General features: G+C 44.7%; 2 protein-coding genes across 8 annotated transcripts in view; one reads left to right on the forward strand and one right to left on the reverse strand.

Annotated features, from left to right (window-relative positions):
* The window catches only part of chchd3a (coiled-coil-helix-coiled-coil-helix domain containing 3a), a 78,004-nt gene extending 71,177 nt beyond the window's left edge, over positions 1 to 6,827 (reverse strand). For 3 of the 7 annotated variants that reach the window (XM_086147309.1, XM_086147310.1, XM_086147308.1), the window contains exon 1: positions 3,657 to 4,434. In XM_086147309.1, coding sequence (XP_086003435.1) covers positions 3,657 to 4,416 — 760 coding nt within the window. In that variant the 5' untranslated portion in view covers positions 4,417 to 4,434. The other 4 variants (XM_086147314.1, XM_086147313.1, XM_086147312.1 and 1 more) reach the window with 3 other exon arrangements.
* Positions 6,828 to 12,256: 5,429 nt separating this feature from the next.
* The window catches only part of exoc4 (exocyst complex component 4), a 111,347-nt gene continuing 100,268 nt past the window's right edge, over positions 12,257 to 23,335 (forward strand). The window contains exons 1-5 of the mRNA XM_086147315.1: positions 12,257 to 12,356; positions 14,538 to 14,727; positions 15,440 to 15,634; positions 19,110 to 19,303; positions 21,319 to 21,428. Coding sequence (XP_086003441.1) covers positions 12,277 to 12,356; positions 14,538 to 14,727; positions 15,440 to 15,634; positions 19,110 to 19,303; positions 21,319 to 21,428 — 769 coding nt within the window. The 5' untranslated portion in view covers positions 12,257 to 12,276. The remainder of the gene's footprint in view (positions 12,357 to 14,537; positions 14,728 to 15,439; positions 15,635 to 19,109; positions 19,304 to 21,318; positions 21,429 to 23,335) is intronic.

The following is a 23,335-nucleotide window of genomic DNA, read 5'->3' on the forward strand; positions in this document are numbered from 1 at the left end:
AAAGGTCATCCGTCATTGAAAAGTCCAGGCATCTATTTGTTTTTGTTTTTTTTGACTGCTCATTGATCAGCTGATAAAAGTGAATGATGTCAATTTATCTCAGTTCCCCCCCACTCAAGAAATTCTGTTTTATTCCTGGCCGTTCATGGCCGAAAGATCATGAACGGCCGGGGAAATTAAAAAAAGAAGAAAAGGCCTACATTTACTTCTCAACTCTCATTTCTTTTTTCATTGCTCGTCTTTCTTTCTTGCCAAACAGTGTTGTTCACGTACATGTATTGAATATAGAGCGCCTTGATTATTCACTTTGCGTCACTCCTCCTTGCATCGGCGTAAACTGTAATCGTAAAACTCCTCATGTTCCCGCCGAACGGCAACAACTGGCGGGCTGGACGCCGGGGCCGAGCCGCGACGATACCGAATCTCCCCGATCGGGTAAGACTGGCATTTCGACGTGAACCGCTCTTTAAATACCGCACATCTACTCGGAATACATACCCTTTCCCCGACGTGCTAGGAAAAGTAAGATTTTCCGAGGTCCTGGGAGTTCACGAAAGCCTCGGCGACTAGTCATTTATCACCACATCCTTTCAGCGCCTGTGGATACAGGCTTCTGATAGCTAGCGGGCCCACAGGGTCAGCCGGAGAACAGCTTCTGATATGATAAACGCTCTCCGGGGTCCTTGAGGGAGGCCGGTTAGGGTCACAGACAATTCCGGATCGACAGAGCCCGTGTCAATCCTGAGTAGGACTTGCAAATGTTAAAAAGATTAAAAACTCATCATCTCTTTAGACATGTCCCCCTTCTTCCCTTTTCCACCAATCACTAAACCCTGTGGAAAAACACATGGAGGAGAACGAGAGGTGGCGGAGCACGGGCTATTGGCGGTGGAGATAATAGATGAAGGCAAATTGCATTTCTCATCAGAACTTTCATTAACCTCGGGACCCGCGTGGAAGGCATAATCTGTAACATTACCACTTCCTCACGTTTCCGGCTCGCGCCGAGTCGGAGCGCACCTTTCACGACGCTCAAAATTCGTGGAGGAAAAAAAAAAAAAAAGAAAAGAAAAGAAAAGGACAAGCGAGGCGTCGTGAGAGAGCTTCTGGCCTCGGCAGACGGGCGGCGTTTCTCATTTTTCTCTTCACACCCCTTATAATTCACCAGTTGTGTACGGACGCTTTCATTTTCACACGGAGCCAAAAGACAGAGGTCTGTTTGACAAGTTTGAAAATGTTCCATTGTCACCGCCGTCCTCCGAACAGGGAGACATCTTTAAGCAGGCTATTAGTCCGGTGCAGTGTGTGGGCTCCGGCATATGAATATTTATAGCACAGTAAGGTGTAGGAGGCTCAACCTTGACTACGGTGTAATCAGCACACACACTGACTCAGACGGTGATTTAGAGAAAGCGGAGCGGCTGAGAGCCTCACTCGATACCCACCTCTCATGGACAAACAATCAATGCCCGCCTCATTAAGGTCGCACCGTTTCAGATTGGGCTGAACTTTGCAACTTTTTAACAAGATTCACATTCATTGTACCCTTTGTCAATTCTAAAAAGAGCAGGCGAGATCAATGGCTGAACTTGCCAGTGGCGCACAATATCGGACTAAATATCACCCAGCGTCTTTGGCGTGATGAATATTTCGTGTGCACGACAGGTGAAAACACAAGGGCTGGCGTTGAACACGCTAACCAACCAGGCTTCTCTCTGTTTGGATTGATTTAAATAGATAAATATGGTAAATGGTCTGCACTTACACAGGGCATTTCACACTTGCACCAGGTGGCATTCACACACACACACACACACCGATGGCGGCAGAGCTGCAGTGCAAGGCACTAGCCGGGCCATCGGGAGCCACCGGAGGCTCTGCCTACAGTTGCCCAGGGACACTTCAGCATGCAGACAGGATGAGCTGGAAATCAAACTGGCAACCACAGATATCCCTGTTTATACTGTGTACTCCAGGAGGGATGAGGAAACCCTCAGAGCGATGAGTCCGGAACGGGGGGGTCATAACTGATGCTTTTTAGGGGGGAAGAGGAGCGTTTCATCTGGTTAACTTCCACCGGCAGGGCCGTGTTGAATAATGCTAATTGACAACTTTTCTTTAAACCCGTCCATGTTATCCTGGTAAAAAGCCTGCTTTCGCCATCCTTTGCCCTTTGTCTGATCTGCTGAGCAACGCACCCCGGGGAAAACCGGCATCCATATTTTAGTAGACACGTGTTAGATCCACAATGAATTTAGAAAACAAACCGGTCCTAGAACATTGAAACGTGAAATGAAAAAGTTTTACAACTTACCGTGAAACAACGGAAAGAGCAAAGAAAGGTCGGTACTCAAATACATGAGTAGGTAGCCGAGAGAGACCGGCGGGCAAATTAAAATGGAGGCCACGCACACAAGGATCACACCCACCTCCTTCCCTAAATGAGGCCTGGTAGTTTGTTGTGCAAAAACTGCAGAGGTGTCGTTTTAATCACCGGAGTCAGTGTGGCGTGGCACAAGTTGGCCTTTTTTAATTACCTCGCTGATTGAGCACAGTCAGGGATGGGGAGGCCTGCCCACACCCCGAATGCCACCCGCTAAATGCCCTGCACGGACGCCCCGGTCAGCCTGGTCCTACCGCCTCGAATGAGACGCTCACATTCGAAACTCCCGTGACGAGCGGCGCCGGAGGAAAAGGTCATGAAGATTAGACCAAAACTAATAGAACGCGAGTGTGAAACAATCCCTCAATGAATCAGTGACCAAAAATGAGGCGACGATATTTCCAAATTCAATGGGTAATCATGTTAAATGATCACAGGCTAAATATTGATGCAAATCAGATTAACGATGATTTTGCGCTGCAACGAAGAAGCGCGAATATTATCTATTGTTCATGCATTTTGCATATTCATCTAGGCCACTTTAATGAGGGGGAGAATTTGACCAAAAAGAAAAAAACCTCTCCTTCCCGCTGTCAGTTATCATGGCAGCTTAAGCTCACCAGTGACGGGGCAGAACGGAGGAGCACTAATAATGGCATCAATTTATTTACATTTTTACAGAGAGGAATTAACAATTTAATTAAAAATTGTGGAAAGGCAATGAATCATGATATTACTGAGGCTACTATGTGGCCCGGTATTAAAATGAAGACTAATTAGAATCTCCAAGAAAAGTTCGGAGATGGAAAGCTTTAATTGGCTTAAAGTAAACACCCACACAATAAACATTATTATTATTCAGCGTGGTTGGGACTTAAAATAAATCCCCGGACAGTTCATTCCCAGACAAATCATTTGACTTCTAATTAACGCTGCCGCCGAGGAAACATCCCATCCGCCCGGGGAACGAGGTATTCAACTCTGTCTCTCACTAGGTGGAACGTGTCACCTTTTCCAGTCAACTCGCCGCCTCTTACGTCCGGACGGCGATGAGACGCCATGTATTCGTGCTCGCAAACCGTTTTGGGGCTCGGAATCGAGTTCGACTCGATTCGCTTTACGTGACTTCGTGGAACCACCGAGGATTCCCAACTCAGTAACTATTGCCCCTGGAAAAACACAATCAATACCGTTTTAAAGCAACACGACTTATAAGACCATAAATTCTGCGCGCCGCAATTGCTTATTTTCTGCACGCTGGGATGAAACTCACCGGCTGGTACAGGAGGCGGGACTGTACTCTCAGGCACTGCCACGGGCTCAGGGGCTGGAGGATCAGAGGAAACTCTTTCCACTGAGGGCTGAGGAGGAGGTGCAAGTGGTTCACAAGGCGCAGTGTACTCGGGGAGGGGAGGCGGAGCGCAGTGCTCGGCATGCTGCTTGGACAAAGTGTCGCCTGAAGGATCTGGCAGCGGCTGCAGGATGGTGACAGGCTCAAAAACAGGAGGGGAGCTCAGATGTTCAGGCTGAGAAAGCTGGCCAGCGATATGGGGTTCAGTGGCAGGGGGGAGAGGTGGCACAGCTTCAGCTACAGAAAGAGGAGCGAGGGGTTCGATTATCTGGGAGGGTGCGAGGGGTTCGATTACCTGGGAGGGTGCGAGGGGTTCGATTAGCTGGAGGGGTGCGAGGGGTTCGATTATCTGGGAGGGAGCGAGGGGTTCGATTATCTGGGAGGGAGCGAGGGGTTCCATTAATGGTGGGGAAGGAGGAGGCTCAATTACTGGGGGAGGAGGAGGAGGAGGAAGAGGAGGAGCAAGTGAAGCTACCATTTCCACCAAAGCTGGGGAGGGACTGGGAGCAGCAATCAGGGGCTCAACGGGAGCGGGAGGGGAAGGGGTGGATAAAGCCACCGGCTCAGCAGCAGCAGGAGCAGCAGGAGCAGCAGGAGATGGTGCTGCCACCAAAGGCTCTAAACAAGGTGCAGCATCAGCGGCAGCAACAGCGGGTATGGGTGATGAGGAGGGGAGCACCATGTCAATCACGGTGGGTGCTGCTACCTGTTCTGGTTGAGGAGGAGGAGAAGGTGGAGGAGGAGGAGGAGGAGCAGGTGCTGGTGCTGCAACCACTGTCTCCACTGCAGGCGGAGCAGGTGGAGGAGGAGCCGGGATTTCAACAGGGTCTACAAATGAAGAGGCGGAAGGCAAGGAGGTGATGTGGTCAAAGAGGGGAGGGACTGGCTGTAGAAGAGGAGGTGGGGGAACAGGAGGTGACGGTGCAGACGGTGGGGCGGCAGCTCCTTGTTGTTTCAAAGTGGCTGAAGGCTCCCTCATACGATTGATGACGCTCTCCGAAAGCTGCAACGAAAAGTGGAGATAGAAAGTCATTAGATCACCACTGATTTCCAGAAGGCAGGCCCAGATAGTGGTCCTGTTCCAGGGCCCAGCTTTATTTCTGTCTGACCTCATGGTTATAGTATTTACCTGGGAAATACAGGTGACAAAATAAAATTTGTTGTTTTTTTTTGGAAAGTCACCTCACGATACAGAGGCAAATATTATTACATTTCAACATTCTTCTTGTTCTTTCAGCTCTTCCCTTCAGGGGTCACCACAGCGAATCAACTTTCTCAACCTAAGCCTATTCTCTTTTTAACATTCAGTATGTTAAAATCATGATAATCTGACTCCCCCTCTCTTCCCTCAGACTTGACTTTAACATTCCCTTTTGAGATTTCATAGCTTTTGTTCAACAAGATAGTGAGGAACGCCCGCTCGGTGCTGGGACTGAGCCCGGACCATCTCAACTGGGTGGCAGCGAGGAGGGTGAAGGACAAAGCAGGAGCTATCCTGGACCATCCTTTCCATCCCCTGCGCCGCCGGCTGCGGCTGATGTGCGGCTCCTTCGGCCGATGGTTCATTAGAAGCAACGCTTCAGACGCTCCTTTGTGCCCGCGGCCATCACACTGTATGACAGCGCACTACTCTGACCGGCCCGTGGTGCATCTGTGCTGCTTCCACAACCTCACCACCTCGCCCATCTACATCTCATGCCAGAGCTCTGCTGTCTATCTTATCCTTGTTGGTCCCGGCCCACACACATCCTGCCTATTTTTGTTTATCTATTCTATTCTTGTCATTGCTATTGTCACTCTGTCATTTAGTTCTGGTTGTGTATTTTTCAGCCTTACTGTTCCATCATGTTGTCCATTACTATCCCTGATGTTGTTGCTGTTTATTTATTCGTGGATGTCTTGCTATCTTTTGTCTTCTGTCTCTCTATTTATATTTAGATTCATATTAATTTTATGTTTGGCATTATAACTGTTATGCTGCTGTGACAAATTTCCCCATGGGAATCAATAAAGTTCATCTTCTCTTTATTTGTATCCCAAGATCATGATTATGTGACTGCCTTTTGGAATTTATTTTCAACTGAAATAGTTGTGTGGTTGCGATTGGCAATTAGGAATGTGTGCGGTTTTCAGATGACAATTCAAAAATAGATGTTGATCTAAAATAAAAATGTCAGGTTACAGTTGTTTTATCATATAACAGTCGTTCTGGATTGTAGGAAGTACAGAATAAAGGTGCCCCAGGTACAAATCGTATTTTCTCTCTCTCACACACACACACACACACACACACACACACACACACACACACACACACCAGGATTACAACCTATTAAAGGTTAATTTCAGCCTCACTTGGCTGACCTCTAACTCAGTCACATTAGTCCGAATGCTTGGCTAAAGCTTCTCCGTCTGCGTCGTGCAAAAGTCTACTTAGCAAATGTACAGACACAGAGATAAATAAAAGTACAGAAAAGTAAAAGAGATATTTTATTTGAAATGTTTGAGAAATGTTTCAAATGGCGCTCATTGGACGAGAGGGGCGCATGCGGGGGGTGACGTCAACGTCAACATTCCCCAAAGGACATACTTATTAAAGTTTCCAAACGGATTCAGTCTCGCTGCTGTGGTAAATAAATGTCAGTTTAGCTTTCACATTTAACAACACTTAACAAGTTGAAAATCAGTTAGTCTGTGAGAAACGTGTCTCAGAGGTATAGAAATTTCACACCAAAAAAGAAGCGGGGGCGGTGTTGCTAGCAAAGCATTAGCCGTACAGCCTGACCCGTCCACACTCGCCGGGCTGCCCGAGCGGGGTGATTCGTCCCCGGGTCGGTTAGCAGGTTAGCGCCGTGTCACTCACCCTGATGCCCTTCACCACGGTTATGTTCTCGTTCTCGTCCGACTCGAACGACACGCGGCGGGTACTGTTATTGGCTCCCATGGCCGGACCGCAGCTGCTGGCGCGTCAGATAGTCGATTTTATTCGTAACATCCAAGACTGAAGCCAAATGTTGTCTTTACACAGTTTAGTTGCGTGCGGGCCGGTGGGAGCTGTCACTGAACCGCACGCTACCGCTTCGGCACGTCAAAACTTCCTTAGCATGACGCTTTGAACAACGTGTGCGGTGATTGGATAAAGCGTTGCCCTGTCTTAACATCAAGCGTTTCTATTGGTTGTTTTTCGGGCAGTTGAAACGAGTGAATGTTAAACATGTATTTATAATACATATATACATACACATTATATATATATATATATATATATATACATTAAATATACATTATATATGTGTATTTCATATATACATATATACACATCAGTTTTCCATCGTTTTCCTGGCTGGGACCTGTTTGCTGATAAGTGGGGTGTGAATACAAGGTGCAATAAATTCAATTGTTTGTTTAGTTTATAGGTTTACATTGTTTTACACACACACACACACACACACACACACACACACATATACACGTGTGTGTTACCATAAAATTGGATACTTTGAAAACACAAATAGAACATATGTACTTAAGTAGTAGATCTCACACACACACACACATATACACGTGTGTGTGTGTGTGTGTGTGTGTGTGTGTGTGTGTGTGTGTGTGTGTGTGTGTAAAACAATGTAAATCTATGAACTAAACAAACAATTGAACTTATTGCACCTGGTATTCACACCCCACTTATCAGCAAACAGGTCCCATGATACACAGCATATATTGTTCATTACATCACAACATACTTATTGGTTATTTGGTATTTTCATCAAGGTCTTGTTTTAATTTCTTGTTTTTCAAGCACATTTTTGTTGAACATTGTTCAATATGTTTTCCAGAGCCATGCTGTAATTTGTCTTTTGTATTTTTCTTGTGATGCAAGTGTCGATGATGTCCTTGCTGATCACTTCTGCCTGCGCACGTGCCCAGAATCTTACTCATGAAGTGGCTGATACAAAGAGAGAGACTTCCACATTAGTCATCTGCAGTAGATGGAATATCTCTCTTTGAGTTGGTGACAAGGTATGAATGTGCTTCTGCTACAACTACTTTATTCACAAAAAAAAAATAGCTTAATTGGTTTAGCAACTTTTCAAAACACAGTTGCAAGTTACCATAAAATTGGATACTTTGAAAACACAAATAGAACATATGTACTTAAGTAGTAGATCTCAAATGAACTGTCAAATATCTAACAAAATACAGCTATTAGAGTGGGTGTAAATGCCATAAACACAAATACCCCCCCCCCCCCCCCCCCTCCCAAAAAAAAAGAAAACGTTCTGGTTTTGTAACTTAAATCATGATCCAGAGTGCACATTCACTGGGCCTGGACCTCAGATTGAAAGTCTAAATATAAGTTTATGGATCTTTTTTGAGTATTGTTTAAGATTTGGGAGGAAAAGCACATGAGAGTCAGTAGGGGCCACCACGGGCTGGCAAGTAGCTGCAGCACAATCTGGCACACAGACTTGCTTAAGTCCCAGTGGGTTTCAAAGAGAAGGAAGGCAGCGGGGGCAGGAGATGACTCACCGACATACAGCAGCAGCAGACTTGTTGGATGATCAGCATACCTGAGGCTGCAACAGCTGCGGGACGCAAGGTCTAGAAATGAATACATGACCGAAGAAACGCCTTCATTACAGGACCGGAAAAATAACTGATAAAGAGGCAACAGGGGTCGGCAGTCCCTTTCATGTCAATCCACTGAAGTACAGCAGCAGGGCAAATCTCTGCAGGTCTTCGATAAACCTGTATTCCCGAGGAATATCCGGGCAGAAAACCGACCTGAATAGTCAAATTTGACCTGCTGGGGGAGAGAAGATCCAAGGGAGGATGCCATTGATCACATCCTGCAAGAAGGAGACATTCAGAGGGTCCACCGCCGAGAAGTTAACAAGGTCTGCGAGCTGGCGTGTTGTGGGAGGAGCGTTCGATCCAGTTCGTCTGGAATCGCAATGATTTAGATTAGTCGAAGTAAAGCACCCTGCCACCAACTCTGCCCGACACAACCACAGAGCCCAAGGAAATATGATATGTCATTTACCAAAAATATAGTGCCATTATCTGCCGGTACAGTTGGAAGGCCGTTCAAACAGTGGAGTCTGCAATTTTGGAGCTTGATGTTTTTTAAACAATTGAAAACAATCATGATTACATATTCTCCTCTTTTAATTACAAATCAGTTTAGCTATTTTTTGGCTGACTAACATTTATGTAGATGTCAACTGTTACAAACAGTCGTAGCAATGTTTCCCCGAGAGGGACCCCTTACCTCTGAATCCATAATGAGATTACATAATAAGGATTGAGACTGCAGCATTGCCCGATGGCGCTCTCTGAAAAGCCCCGGGCTGAGCTGAATACATTGCACACAGAACTGAGATGGGCTTCAATTGAAGACCTGTGGAAAAAAACCCACCTTCCCACTTGTTTCTGGCGCCATTTTAAAAGCAAGCAGGAGTGTAATTGAAAGGGGACGCTAAATTGTTTGATGCTGACGGCGGCCGTGTTCGATGACCTGCTTAATTTACCCTTAATATTTCTTTCACAATAATGGAGACTTTAATGGTTCGTAAATGTCCCCGTACATTTTCCATTTTTTTGTAAAATCATTTTCACACGAGCATTTCTATTAGAGTTTCTCAATGTCGGCACCCCCTTCCACTCCCACCTCCCGCATAGGAGTTTGAAAATTGTCTTTGTCAAGGCATCTTATTTCTCCTGAATGCAGAATATCACAAAACCCAGAGTAGTGACAGCTGTGGCCGGTGGCATTATGTTTTCTGGTCATCCCTCCGTCTGTCTGCCTGCAGAGACTATCTCTCAGTAGCTCCTCAAGGGAAAATGGATGTCTCAGGAACGCCTGCAGGGAATTTCAATGCTTTTGGCACAATCGTTCACGCGGGCTCCAGGGCGAACTGTTTAGAATTTCTTGGTTCAAATGTTAAGATCTTAACGCCCCTTTCAATGACATCTGCAGGCTGAAAAATAAGAGGGAGAAAAAAAAAAAATCCCTCGTATGGAAATACATTCATTCATTCCTTCAGGATCTATGCCGCTTATCCCGCGGTCAGGGAGGTGAGTTTCGCCTTGGAACCGTCGCCAGTCGATCACAGGGCCACATATGGAGTCATACAGCCATTCCGCTTTCATTCACACGTCATATTGAGACACCATTGTATGCTGGGACGGGCTCCGGCCCATCGTGCCCCAGCGTTAAAGATAAGCGATGCAGACGAATGAAGATATCGTATGAAAATATCTTCATCTGTATGTATTTTTGTAAAAAACTAATGTGCTCTGAATTATGGAGTGGCCTCAGTGTGTTTTATTAACGTGATCAACACGTTCTTTTGTGTGCAATAAGTAAAGTATATTTGTCACGAAGCCCTTTATGTTCGTCTTTGCCCCGTTTCTGTGAAAAACCCCAGCAAAAAACGTCTAATCAGTCATCAAGGGCCTGACCCTTTGTGTTCCAGATTTCTTGGGGAAATAATTGCAGAGGCTAGGATATACTTTACACAGCCCTTTCCTGTTTCTCATATAACAATTATAAGCGCTTCCATATTATCATAAATTATTGGTGACACTTGTGTAAACTTGAACAAAGACCAGCGTCAGAGTGTTACCAAAGGCAATCCATTATTTAAGAAATACGGGAACTATAGTGAAATTATGTGCTTTATTTTACTGACGCTCCGCTGTTTATTGGAAAGAGCAATCATAGGTCCACCACACAATTCATCCGGTGCATTAATTCAAGTTTTAACAATACAGCACCTCTCTGCAATAAATCCTACCTTAATTAGCATTAGCCACACTTTTAATGCTGCAGCAAAAAAAATACAAGGAACACTATTCCTTGGAAAAATGTATATTTAAACAGCACCATTAACAAATACGCTCTGTAAATACGATCAATAATAAGGCCCCTGTTAGTCTCTTAATCAAGACCCTAATAACCTTTCGGGGACAAATAACGTTTTTTTCTGATTCTGATTCTGAGGACAGTCTTTTCAAACACGTTGAAGAAAGCTATGGAATTCAGGGGTCCAAACACTTATTTATTCATTTATTTCGGTGGTTGTTCTCATGACAAAGACAGGGTTTGCATGTATAGCTTTATCCGGTGTTTGTGTGTCAACAATGGCGAGGTGTTAGGAACTCCACTCAGTACAAACATCGACAGCAGCGCTACAAATTACATCGTCCAAAATGTTCAAGACGCCTATTTCATATAATGAGGGCAGCTGGAGCCAATCCCAATCGTGACTCAGACTGATTTAGTATGAAAGAATAAATATTATAAGTATTGTCAAGGGAGGACACGCTATCCAACTTTTGCATTATGTTAGATTAATGCCAAGCAAATGCTTTGTATATTTTGCAACCTCATCTGTGCCAGTTGATAGACCGAAATGTTTAATTAGTCCAATGCAGCTTTATTCAGTATTCGAAACATTTCTTCTTATTGGCTTAACTGTTCTTTTCTATTATCTTCCCATCTGAGTATGATGTTGAGATGCCGCGTGTGCATTTAATCGTGTACCTAAAACCATGAAACTGTGACCTCCAGAGGCCTCATTGTCTGGTTATTTAATCCACTAACGGGGCGATTCGTCAATTCTATGTGTCCAAACACAGATCAAGCTGCCAGAAATAACCTTGGTTCCCTGTTAGTGGTTAAAAGAAGGCAAGCAGATAAGTTTGAGTGATGGGATATGGGCTACGGGATGATAAGAACTTCAAATTTAAACCTGAACCTGGGAAATAGGTACTTTACTTTTTAAAGGAAAAACATTGGCTCCTACATGACACAGTAATTGTTTTTTTCCTTTGGAGGGCGGGGGTGCCTGAGGTTGGAGCAGACACAAAGATCACCCACAATGTTATCTCGTCATTCCACCAACCCATCAATCAGGGCCCGGGCCACTGGGAATCGACCCCTTTTGGTCTAGAATCAATGTCCTGTCCCATTCTCACTGGTTCAGCAGAGATTGTCAGAGATATAGTGCAGGAGAGACGCCAAATCCAACACTTTATGTCCTAAATGGCGGAGGCTATTAACTTACTGACAAACTCTGTTGTCCTTTTTTTTTTCTCTACTCAACCTTTCCGTTATCAAGTTCAAGAGATCTGGATTGGAAATGTTACAATAAAATGGGTTTCCAAAAGGACTCAAAAAAAAAGTAAAATCTCATAAGCCAGGCAAATTTAGAGAGAAGGAAAAACAATAATTGTTTAGGGAAAACATTAAAACATAATTCCCACCAATCAAATGCGTTTTCATTCAGATACTTCCTATTCAGATAAGATCTTAATTATTCATAAAGGGAGATTATTGTAAAATATGTAGTCATTTTTTAGGTCATTATTGCCATAGGGTTATCACGATTTAATGACGATTTGCAATATCAAACTAAGCATGCGGCCATACATGTAGTCAGAGCGGCGGGTCAGATTTAAAACTACAACTCCCACAATGCACTCCGAGAGTCACGCGCTTCCTTCTTCCTGTTTGGGTGCCGCAGCTGGAAAAAAAATGGCAGCTGACACCGGGAGATACGGGAGTGCTGTGAACAAAAACAAAGACCCCTCTGGTCTCCTCATTTCGGTCATAAGGTAGGGTTTACCCACATCCTCTAAGTTATTCTAATGAAAAATGTAACGCTGTAATGGCTCTTTGGGTTTGCTTTATTCGCTCAGGCAGTTTGTTGGCTGCTAGGTGTAATGCTAACTCTGCTAGCACTATCTTTTCCTGTGTTGACAATCAGTCAAGTAGAATAGCTAAAACGTGCACGTACATTTGTCCCCCGACAGTTACCGCTACTGAGTGTACTATTTTCTTGAAGCTTAAGTATCAACATATACACTTCTACAAAGGCCGTCATGGCCGTTAAACCCAAACATCGTTTGCAGCTGCCCACTCATAAGCTTACTATTGCGCTCAGGTGAGGTTTCACTCTTTATCGATGACGAGGCACGTCTATTACTCCTTCAACCTTTTAATTTTCAACCCTCTCAAATTCAACACTAACCAAACATTTGACAACACGGTTACAGCATAACTAAGATCTTCTTCTTCATTCGGCTTTTCCCCTCAGGTGTCGCCACAGTGAATCAACTTTCTCCATCTAACCCTATTCTCTGCATCCTCCTCTCTCACACCAACTACCTTCATATCCTCTCCCACTACGTCCATAAATCTTCTCTTTGGCCTGCCTCGGAAACTCTTGCCTGGCAGCTCCAATTCCAACAGCATAAGTAAGCTAAAGCTGCATAACACTTACCTCAGAAATACCCTCCGAAAGATGTTTGCAGCCGCCCTTTAGTCCATATCTCATATCCTATTGTCCTTTCCACATTTACATACTGACATATCTACAGTTACATGTCTCCGGGTTTCGCCTCTCACAAGCTGGATGCTGCCACAATATATATACACACACACACACATATCCTGGTGTCTTTTAATATGGATAGGATATGAAGGTCGTTGTTGTGAGAGAGGAGGATGCAGAGAATAGGGTTAGATGGAGAAGGTTGATTCGCTGTGGCGACCCCTGAAGGGAAAAGCCAGAAGAAGAAGAAGAAGAAGAAGAAGAAGAAGAAGAAGGTGTCTCTTACTATGGATAAAATGTTGAAAAAAGTTCATTTTGCATGAACTTTTGAATGAACCCGGAGCCTTAAGCTGTTTCATGTCCTATGTGAGGGTCGAGCGAGAAGCTAAACAGTTTGACCTGAACCTGACCTTGTGAGTGGTTTAGGTACACCCTATCATGTGAAGGTTCACAACAGTAAAGTTGAAAATATGTACTTTACAAGCTAAATTTAAATAATAGAATGGTTGTAAACTAGAACTGTGGATGAAAGTCAACAAAGAAATCCTATTTTTAACGATTTCCCTATCATTCTGAAAACATCCGGGACGAGTTTGTTTCCTGCTGCGACTTTATAAAAGCTAAATCAAAGATCCAACTGACAGCGGAGTTTAGCCCAAGATATGCTGCCCTGCTCACGTTGGCACACCCTTGTAGTTTGCTTTTGTCTGTCAAGCAGGAGCTGTGCTTGAAAATCAAATGATTTACTACCGCAGTCAAAAACACGAGATTGATGCAACAATGCTGGCACTATGGGATACAAACGTATGGGGTTTTGGAAAAAAAATAACCACGTTGGCATTCAGTATCCCTGGCTGTTTCAAAAAAAGTTTTATGTACAGTTTCTATGGTTAAATAATTTCCTTCATACAGAACTGGCACTATTTCTATGTGCTACTTGAAAAGAGAAATAGTCACATTTCATAATTTAACTAGATTGTAGCACATTATATCATTTAGGTTTCCAGTTTTGTGAAATGACATTGTGAAGCTAGAGAAAACTAGCTAACAAGAATCAGCTCTTAAGATCTTAAGATACTAAATTTAAACCGATGTATTCGGAAAGCCAAACAAAAAGTGAAAGCAAAGCACAGCTGTTAAGTTATTGGCTATCAAGGTATCTATTGATCGATGAATAGCGATGTTGTCATTTGATGACTAGGGGAATGATACAGGAGGTATATATTTGTGTTGCTGAAGTTACCATGTTGTCAATGCCTTTCTGAGGCTCTGCATTTCATGAAAGCAAATGAAACATGTTCACAATTTTGATATTGATATTATACTTATACTCATAGGCTTTTGTCCCATTGCCAAAGTCTTTGTATGAAAAAATGTTGCTTTTACTTTACTTGGATAACATATATAGATGTAATACTGTAATACTCAACCGTTCTTCCTCTCCCCCTCTTTTTCGACGAAGGACTCTGTCCAGCAGTGACGATGTGCAGGACAGAGAGACGGAGAAGGGCCGCCTGGAGGACGCCTTCGAGAAGTGCGACAGAGACCTGGATGAGCTCATTGTTCAGCATTACGCCGAACTCACCACCGCCATCAGGACGTATCAGAGCATCACCGAGCGCATCACCAGCTCTCGCAACAAGATCAAACAGGTACACAAAGATGACGCCTGCCTGGATGGACATGGACGGCTGCGAAACCTATTTTTTGGATGGATTTCAGACCACGTGTTTACTTATTCTTAAGACATTAATCCCAGTTATCACCGGAGTGAAGTGTTCACCTCTCATTGCTGGAGTTCAATGGAGGCCTGAGCCGTCTGGCAACCAGTATGAATATGACATGAGACATATGGAGTAGCAAATCAGAGTGTTATGAATAACACGGGGCCTGTTCCCCTAAAACTCTGATGATGTCACAGCGAGTGGAAATGAAGAGATTATTGTTTGTACTGCAAACCCAGCTATTTTTCTTGGTCTGGAATTTGAGACATCATCAGCGTAATTGTAGATTTGTTTTTTGCTCAAGATCAAAAGAAAACGAAGGAACGTATTGATGAAATGAAATGAGAAATGAGAACAACTTTATTTATCCCGAAGGAAATTGTTGTGCCAGAGTTTCAAGTAAAAACATAACAGTAATAGATTATAGTAGGAAGGAGGGAGAATAAGAAATACACTGAAATAGAAATTGTCTTAACTGTTAACTGTTAACTATTGAACATTGAAAATGACACCATTAGAATAAAAGTATAGATCATTTCATAAAGTCCCTTACCTAAGTTTTTTTCTTTTTTTTTTAAAACCTCACCCTCCAATTTAGTTTGTCTATACCGCATTGTGTAACTTCCCTATTCTGCTGCAGGTGAAGGAGAACCTGCTGTCCTGTAAGATGCTGCTCCACTGCAAAAGGGACGAGCTGCGGAAGCTGTGGATCGAAGGCATCGAACACAAGCACGTCCTCCAGCTCCTGGACGAGATCGAAGGCATCAAGCAGGTGCCTCAGCGGCTGGAGGCCTACATGGCGAGCAAGCACTACCTTCACGCTACAGACATGCTGGTGAGTATTTAGCAAACCTACAATACACCAGAAATGCGGTGCAAACGGCGAATTTGCTCCAGCTGGGCAACATGGAGAATTGTACGCAACAATATTTCAGTGCAATTTCTTTCAATTCTTGCTTTGGTTTCAAAAAACGTTGTCCGGATACATAACGCTTACAAGTTCAGAGCTCAATTAGTGGGATGTAGATGAATTTCACTTTGATTGAAACCGGTTTAAAAAAAAGAAATATAAGAATGACCTCCAAAATATGCCATTTCATTCTGCTCCTCGTCAGGAGAACTTTTGCAGAGTTTCAGGAAATTCCTTTCTGATCTCTCGCCAGCGGTCGGGTCATGTCTCGCAAACTAATTCCTGGTATTAATTTAATTGATAATGCGTGTGTTCAGACGTGAGTCTGGATGTGAGGTCTCGAAAGAAGCCTGGCGCTCTGATGCATTCGGCGCAGCACCGCAGGTCCTCGCTTACTCCACACTTGCCCGCAGGAGGTGAGACGTGACAAGAAAGCTAATTGTTGCCCCTCACTCATTTTCATATTTCTCAAAGCAGATCTCATGTCTTGGACATTAATGCCCATGTCTGGTATGTTCTCTTAGCAAGAGCCGTATCTGAGTTTTGGGTTGTAAACAGCAGGGTTCTAAAAATTGGAAAATGCCTTGTTTGTGATTCGTTTTTTTGGGGAGTGGGGGGGGGTGTCTGTGTTGATAAATGTATTTTTGGCCTCACTGATGTGCTGCTTTGCGACTTATGGCGCACTCACTAAACAAACACCGTCAGTGTTTACAGAGCCTTACCGTTTTGAATTATTTTGCACCTCTCAGCTTTAAAGAAATGAACTTTTAGCCCCAAACAGTCCTGTAGATGTAACCCTTTAACTTCAAGCAGACACCATCAAGTACGATGGGGGGTTGCAGCAGGTGTGTGTCTGTGCGCGCATGCAATCTTGTTCTTTTAATGTGTGTTTTGCCGTTTGCTCAGCAGGGGAGCAGCAGTGTGGCAATGAGGACCAAACGGCCAGACTCTGATCTCTCTCTTTTCCTTTTTATTCCTGCTCCTCTCTCTCTCTCTCTCTGTTCTCCCGTCACTCCCACACATCTTCCTTTAAACATTGGGAATAATTATTAGTAAGAATGGGGTTATCTCAGGAGGAGGCGAAGAAGAGGGATGGTGGTGTGCCCAAAGAGCCGTGAAAAATCCCCTTTGCGAGGTCGGGAAAAAAATAAACAAAAGCGACTTGATTCAAGTGGCGCTCAGTCGCTTTGGCGTGTTTTGAAAGGGAGGCCGCAGTTCAATGTCAGAGGAACGGCGCCGTACTTTCTTTGGAATGGTCAAATGTGCTTAACGTGATCGTGATGACGCTTAATAGTGATCCTTTCACAATTGTCATGGGCTTGTAGTGTTGAACTTTTGTTTACTGGTTTTGTAGCGATAGCGATACAGAGACATGTGTTGTGGTGCTGTGGCTCCACACTGGCTTTGCATTTCAGCACATGTTTATATGTTGATACGGGGCGGATCTGTGGACGTCTGATATCTGGTCACAGTATAAGATGACTCATTTCAAGGTGAGGAGCCCCAGTGGCGGCCCGGATACAGTATGATAACATAAGTAAATCATCTTTGTGAGTTTGCACACCACTTTTAACGTGGCGCTCTGCACTTTTTCAGCCCTCCCTCCCATGAACACAACTGCACTTCGTCTTAAACCTGCGTATCTTGGTTATACGGTTTACCTTTCTCTGCACTGTTTACATCCCATTGCAATAATATGCTTATCATTTAATGTTTTTTTTCACTTCCTAACCTGTGGACGGCAAAGTAAGAATTTCATCGTACAAGGAAACACGTTTCCAGTATTTGCCACATTTACATCCCTGTCTTTTCTCTTAGGTTCCTCCTTGTGAACAACAGTTGAGAGCTAAACTTGCTTGCCTTCTATTCAATACCTCTTTGTGTGTGTGTGTGTGTGTGTGTGTGTGTGTGTGTGTGTGTGTGTGTGTGTGTGTGTGTGTGTGTGTGTGTGTGTGTGTGTGTGTGTGTGTGTGTGTGTGTGTGTTTGTCTGTGTGTGTTTGTCTGTGTGTGTGTGTGTGTGAGGCTCATCTCTAAGGGTTGACAATTAGAATTCAGACGATGTTCTCTGTCTGCTATTGAATGACAGTCCCAAGACCCATGGGGTTGGTTAAAAACGAGACTGTTTGGCTTGAGACACTCTCTCCTCTCCTTTCCTTCTCTTCTCTCCTCTCCTTCTCTTCTCTTCTCTTCTCTTCTCTCCTTTCCTCTCTTTCTCTTCTCTTCCCTTGTTTCCTTTCCAAGGCTTTATATGTCTAATTACACTGACTGTCCAGTGTTCCTCTGCCCCCGCGTCACACAGAAATATATGATTGACAGGCATTCAATCACTCACTTAATCATATACAGACACATCTTATGGGTTGTGTACACACACACACACACACACACACACACAGAACGGCAAAAACCTTGCATTTCTATTTGTATAATTCCACTAAAGAAAAACAAAACAGCCCTTACCATGCAGAGCGTTAGCTAATCATATTAATGCTGCTCTCATTTCCATCAACACACACTTGACCCACGGCCCACGCCTGATCCTCTCTCCCTCTCCCTTTCCTTTCCCCTTCCCCATCCTTCTGGATAGCTCTGGCCACGCAAATAGTTCTCACTGTCTTCTGGTCATTAGAGCCCTCGGACACATGCAGATGGTAGCGCGCATGCATGCAGAGTGGCACGTTTTATTCATGGTTATGGACATTCAATAAGTGCAGCCGGGCTGTCGCTGTCCCAGGTAATGAGGCAGGCAGGAGAGATGGAGGGAGAATGGGAGAATATGGATGAATAATGATAAATACAGGGGAAGATATGCACACAAACTTATTTTCTGTGCTACTTTCCCGACGGCGGGCTGATGTCAAAAAGTTATGTGAACAGTCGTACGTGCCGCCTAACCCAAGGGAGTCCGGGGGAAAAACTGTTTGGCGATATAGGCTTATATTATCTGCGTCCAGCTGCAGGGAGTGTGTTTTCGATGGGCTTGATTACCTCTGACAGGGAGGGTGTTTTCTTCCTTCATGTCTTCCCATTCATTTGTCCATTTAATAGGCTTATACAAAAACCGCAAGGCCCCTTTCAATTCGAGAAGCATCATATTCTTGGCTTGCAGGGGTACCTGTGCAAAAGCAGTGTTGAATAGGAAAAATCTGGGGTGTGTGTTTTGTTGTGTTTTGTTTTTTTCTTAGCGCACGTATAGGTCAGCCTCAGAATAAACCGTGAGTCATGTGCTGACCTTCTGAACGGCATTCTTTTTTTATTGTTTTGCCTGAAAAAGCGCACAGATGCCAAAGAGAAACTTTTTTAAGGTAAAGCACGGTGAAAACTGTTCAAATTGGTCCCGGCAGACAGGATTAAACTTAAGTCAGGACGTGTGATTACCCGGCGTTTCGTTCTATGCAGGTGTCGGCCGTGGAGTCTCTGGAAGGTCCCCTGCTGCAGGTGGAGGGGCTCGGCGATCTGCGCTTGGAGCTCCACAGCAAGAAGCTCAACATCCACCTGGTGCTCATCGACGAGCTGCATCGACATCTCTACATCAAGTCCACCAGTCGCCTGGGACACAAAAACAAGGACAAAAACGCGACGCGGCCTCAAGGGTACGTGGACGGCCAATCTGCATTCTCGACAAACGCCGCGCTTATCGTGAAGTAAAGTCTACGGGGGCCGGGGAATTTTCACAACAAGATATTCAACTTAAACTTGGTGTAGTATTTCCAAGGGCTACGTGTGGGGATTAATTAAACGAAAACCGCTTACATTAGACAGCAGTATACGGTTTAAAAAGTGAATCTCTCTGCCTGTTTGCTGCGCCGAGTTGTCCAGTCCCTTTCCCTCTGCTTATTACGTACGGTCGTAGTCGGACACGCTTCCCGAGAAGTTCGTCCTTCTTTGAAAAGTTGAGACTGCATCATTGTGTCTTCATTATAAGTTCTCCTGTTGCCGGGAGTCCGACGAGCCAATTATTTACTGTATGAATACCAAGCCAATTACCGGCAAAAACAATTACACCGTGTTACTTGTTGCTTTGCTGCGGTGTCTTTGCACCAGCACAAGTTCAGAAGGAAGTTCTGCGAAAATAAAATGGAAATGACTGTAAAGACAGAAAACAGCAGTAAACTAATCATACAGACTTTGGAAGAAAGCATTGATAGGTTGTTTGGAAACTGGATACGTGTTGTATTTTCTTCTGTTGAGCGATGTTAGATGCAGAAAAAAAAAGAAAAAAAAAAACCTACGCTTTTGGGTTCTGCAGAGACAAGTGCAAGTCTTTAATCGATGACCCTCCCTTTTTGCAATATAAGGCCATGGTTATTTTATCTGGGAAGCAAAAATGAAGCTTTAAATCCTATAAAGCCGCACCCGAAACATTATTTAATATTTGATGGTAGCAGATAGGTTGCTGTAAGTAGGAGATTAAAAATGATTTTGATTTGGCTCCGTCCATACTCCTTCGAGCAAAATGTCGTCCTCAGGTTTGTCTGATATACGATATCGTATATTAGCATAAAATACCACACAGTTTAATTCAGTATATCCACACCATTGGTTCAGTGCCTGCTCTCACCATTTTAGTGCATACCATATAAATGGCCTCCACTTATATGGCGCTCTCATCACCTTGCAGCTCAGAAGCGCTTAACACTCGATCACCTTAACCCATTCACACACACACACACACACACACACACACACACACACACTCTGATGGGGGCAGAGTTACCATGCAAGGCTCCAACCGCACCATCTGGATCGTGCCCGGCGTTCCCGAGAGTCAGTGGTCCTGAATAGCAAAATTAAAAATGACTGTCAAATTGGTCAAAATATACCCCGCCAATGTATGCGCATACATTGTTGTTTTTCTCTCAAACGTGCACGGCTACTCCAGATGCCGCTTGTGAGAATGCGACGGAAGAAAAATGGCGGAATTTAGGATCCGCGACTGCTGTGTGACGCCGGCGATGCTTGGGATGATAAAGGAGGCGTTCCGGGCCGTCGCAGTCATGCCTCCGTGACTAAAGGGCTAGTTTCCTGTTTCATGATGCCGCCGTGGAAATTACTGGATTAATGTGGCTCGGTGGCTTAGAGCCCATAGCTGTTGACGCTTTTGTGTTGTGTCTAAGCCGTTCAGGCTAAGTGTTGTTTGCACGGTTACGTGTGTGTGTGTGTGTGTACGGGGCGCAGTAATTATGGTGGCTACGGTTTAGTGAGGTATAGTGATTTATTACTGAGGGTCAGCCGGTGACAGGTCCTGGCCTCCCGGTATTCGGTTGCTTGGAACAACAAGCCAGCCTCCATACACCCCACTCACTTAGCAGGCATACTGTGTTTATACCGCCCAACTTAAAGGGCCGGGATTGCTTCCACCTCCGGCTTACGGCTTGATAAATGGCTCATTGGAAAGCAGCGCCGAGTCCACCCGAAGATGTGAGGCTTTTTGTTTAAAAAACAGATTGATTTTGTTACACAAGGGCAGGCAGGTGCATATGAAACTTTTGTATGTCACCGCAACGGCGTCGTCTGGAATCTGAGTTGGTCCGAGCGCCGTGTGTTGTTTCATCCCGGAGAGAAATCACGGCGTTTATTGACAAAACGACTTGTTCCGTCTTCACAGCACCGTCGCTAAGGACACGTCTCCAATGCCCGGGCTGGACGTCAGTAGCCTGTCCACGCCGCGCAAGCTGCTGGATTCATCACAGTTCAGCACGCCAGGATCCAACAGCGGTACGGCCTTTACACGTCACTTCCAACGGGAATACGGGTGGAAAAACAAAGGCGCCGGCTTTTCGCAAAGACTCTGATCTGAGATAATAGCAAGGGGAAAGTGAATACATGGGAAATTGAAATGTGTTGATGGAAAATACAAAAGTCGTCGTGTCCGCTCGCCCTTAAGGTCGCAGACCTCCGTTGCAATACGGCGACAAACACAACCAGTGGCCTCTCGGTCTCTTTGGACAACAAAGAATGCAAGTCACCGTTTGCAATTTTATTTTCCCTGTGCTGATATTCTCAGTGATAATGAAGTCATTAGCTTCACTCTGGCTTTCATCCATTTGCATGTGATTAGGGATGTGCATTCTCAACCCTTTCACGCATGCACACATACATTGTGTGAGCGGATGCCCAAAGGAACTGCTGATCCAAAGTCTTCTACAAAGGAGAAAATCACCAGTGCACGCACACACACACACAGGCACGCATGCACACGTACACACACGCGCACACACACACACACACTCCTTGCAGTGTGCTGTATGTCATAACATCTTCAACTCTGATCATAATACACACTTCCCTCGCTAACATAATAATCATCTTGTCGTCTGTATGTGTACCATTAGTCTCCCTGCCGCGCCGCCATCCCAGCAGGGGAGCGGCATCATTACTCTCCAACTGGTAACCAGTGTTTTAACATGTGCTGATAATGGAGCCACTAACAGTATTGGGGAATGCATCAAGCCTCTGTTGGTTGTTAGGGCGTAACGGGCTACTTTCCTCCTTTCCTTTCAGGCAGAGCACAGAGGAGCGCAAACAAGAAGATAATGAAAAAACTAAATCCTTCAATAACTTGGTGTTGGTGCTCTTCTGTATTATTTTTTTTTCTTTCTACCCCCCCCCTCCCCTCCCCTGAGTTCTTATATTAAGGCGGGTGTTTTTTTATTTTTCACCTCTCACTGTTTGCTTTTTAACTTAGCAAGTCATTGTTTCATTTTCAGCCCCGTGGATACTGAGCAAATATTGTTATATATATATATCATTCAGCATTTGTTCTTTTTTCTTTTTCTTTTTTTTTTTTCTCCTTGTTGCGGTACTAGAAGATTACCATTGTTAGTGTCTGACTGTCTCTGGATAAGCTAGCTCTCCCCGCGGGCGCTAACCTTTACCCGGCCTTATATCCGCCGGCTGTCAGATTGAGCCGCCGCGGTTCATTTCGCCGTTACCTGATCTCACTTGTTCTACATGTATGTTGAACCCACCTGCTTTGTTCGGGCGGCTCGACGCGTCAGCGTGCACGCGCGTGCCGTGATCTCAAATAGGCATACATGCAAATTAGCTAATGCACATCAAAGCGTCAGACTAACCTTTTCAACTCGGAGAGCTCTTTGGTGAATATTTTACAGGCGCCGGCTTCTAATGGAAGTGCTGCTCAGACATGGATTTATACTTTTCCCAAAGCTTAACTATTTAGAGGCACCGTTAACGTGTTCCTCTTCGGATTCATATCCCCATACCATATATACCATTATTTCATGATGTGCAATCAAAGGTTAAACTGACCGGTAGTAGCACACAAGAGTTAGAACTTGCGATCAAGAGATGACGTCTCGTATTCACCTCGCGTAGTCCTACTGTTCTGCGGGACGGGACGGGGCGGGACGGGACGGGCTGGAGGCCTCCAAATACCCAATGCGTGGTTTTGGACTGCATGACTTCCTGCGTCTCCGTCTCTCAATGATCTCTGCGCCGTCACAAGTGACTCCACTGCCTTTTTCCAATGGCTCGACTTAAGAGATTGGTGGACGCGGCAGCCACTGCCGTCCCCAGAAAAGTGTGCACTAGATGCTCATTCTTTGTCCTCGCAAATTGGCTGCTACTTTGCCGCTGTATTTGATGTTCTTGTCATTTGCTGC

This window comes from Fistularia commersonii, chromosome 5 (assembly GCF_037954325.1).
Source record: "Fistularia commersonii isolate RoL2024-O1a breed Wild chromosome 5, RoL_Fcom_v1.0, whole genome shotgun sequence".
NCBI classification, from domain to species: Eukaryota; Metazoa; Chordata; class Actinopteri; order Syngnathiformes; family Fistulariidae; genus Fistularia; species Fistularia commersonii.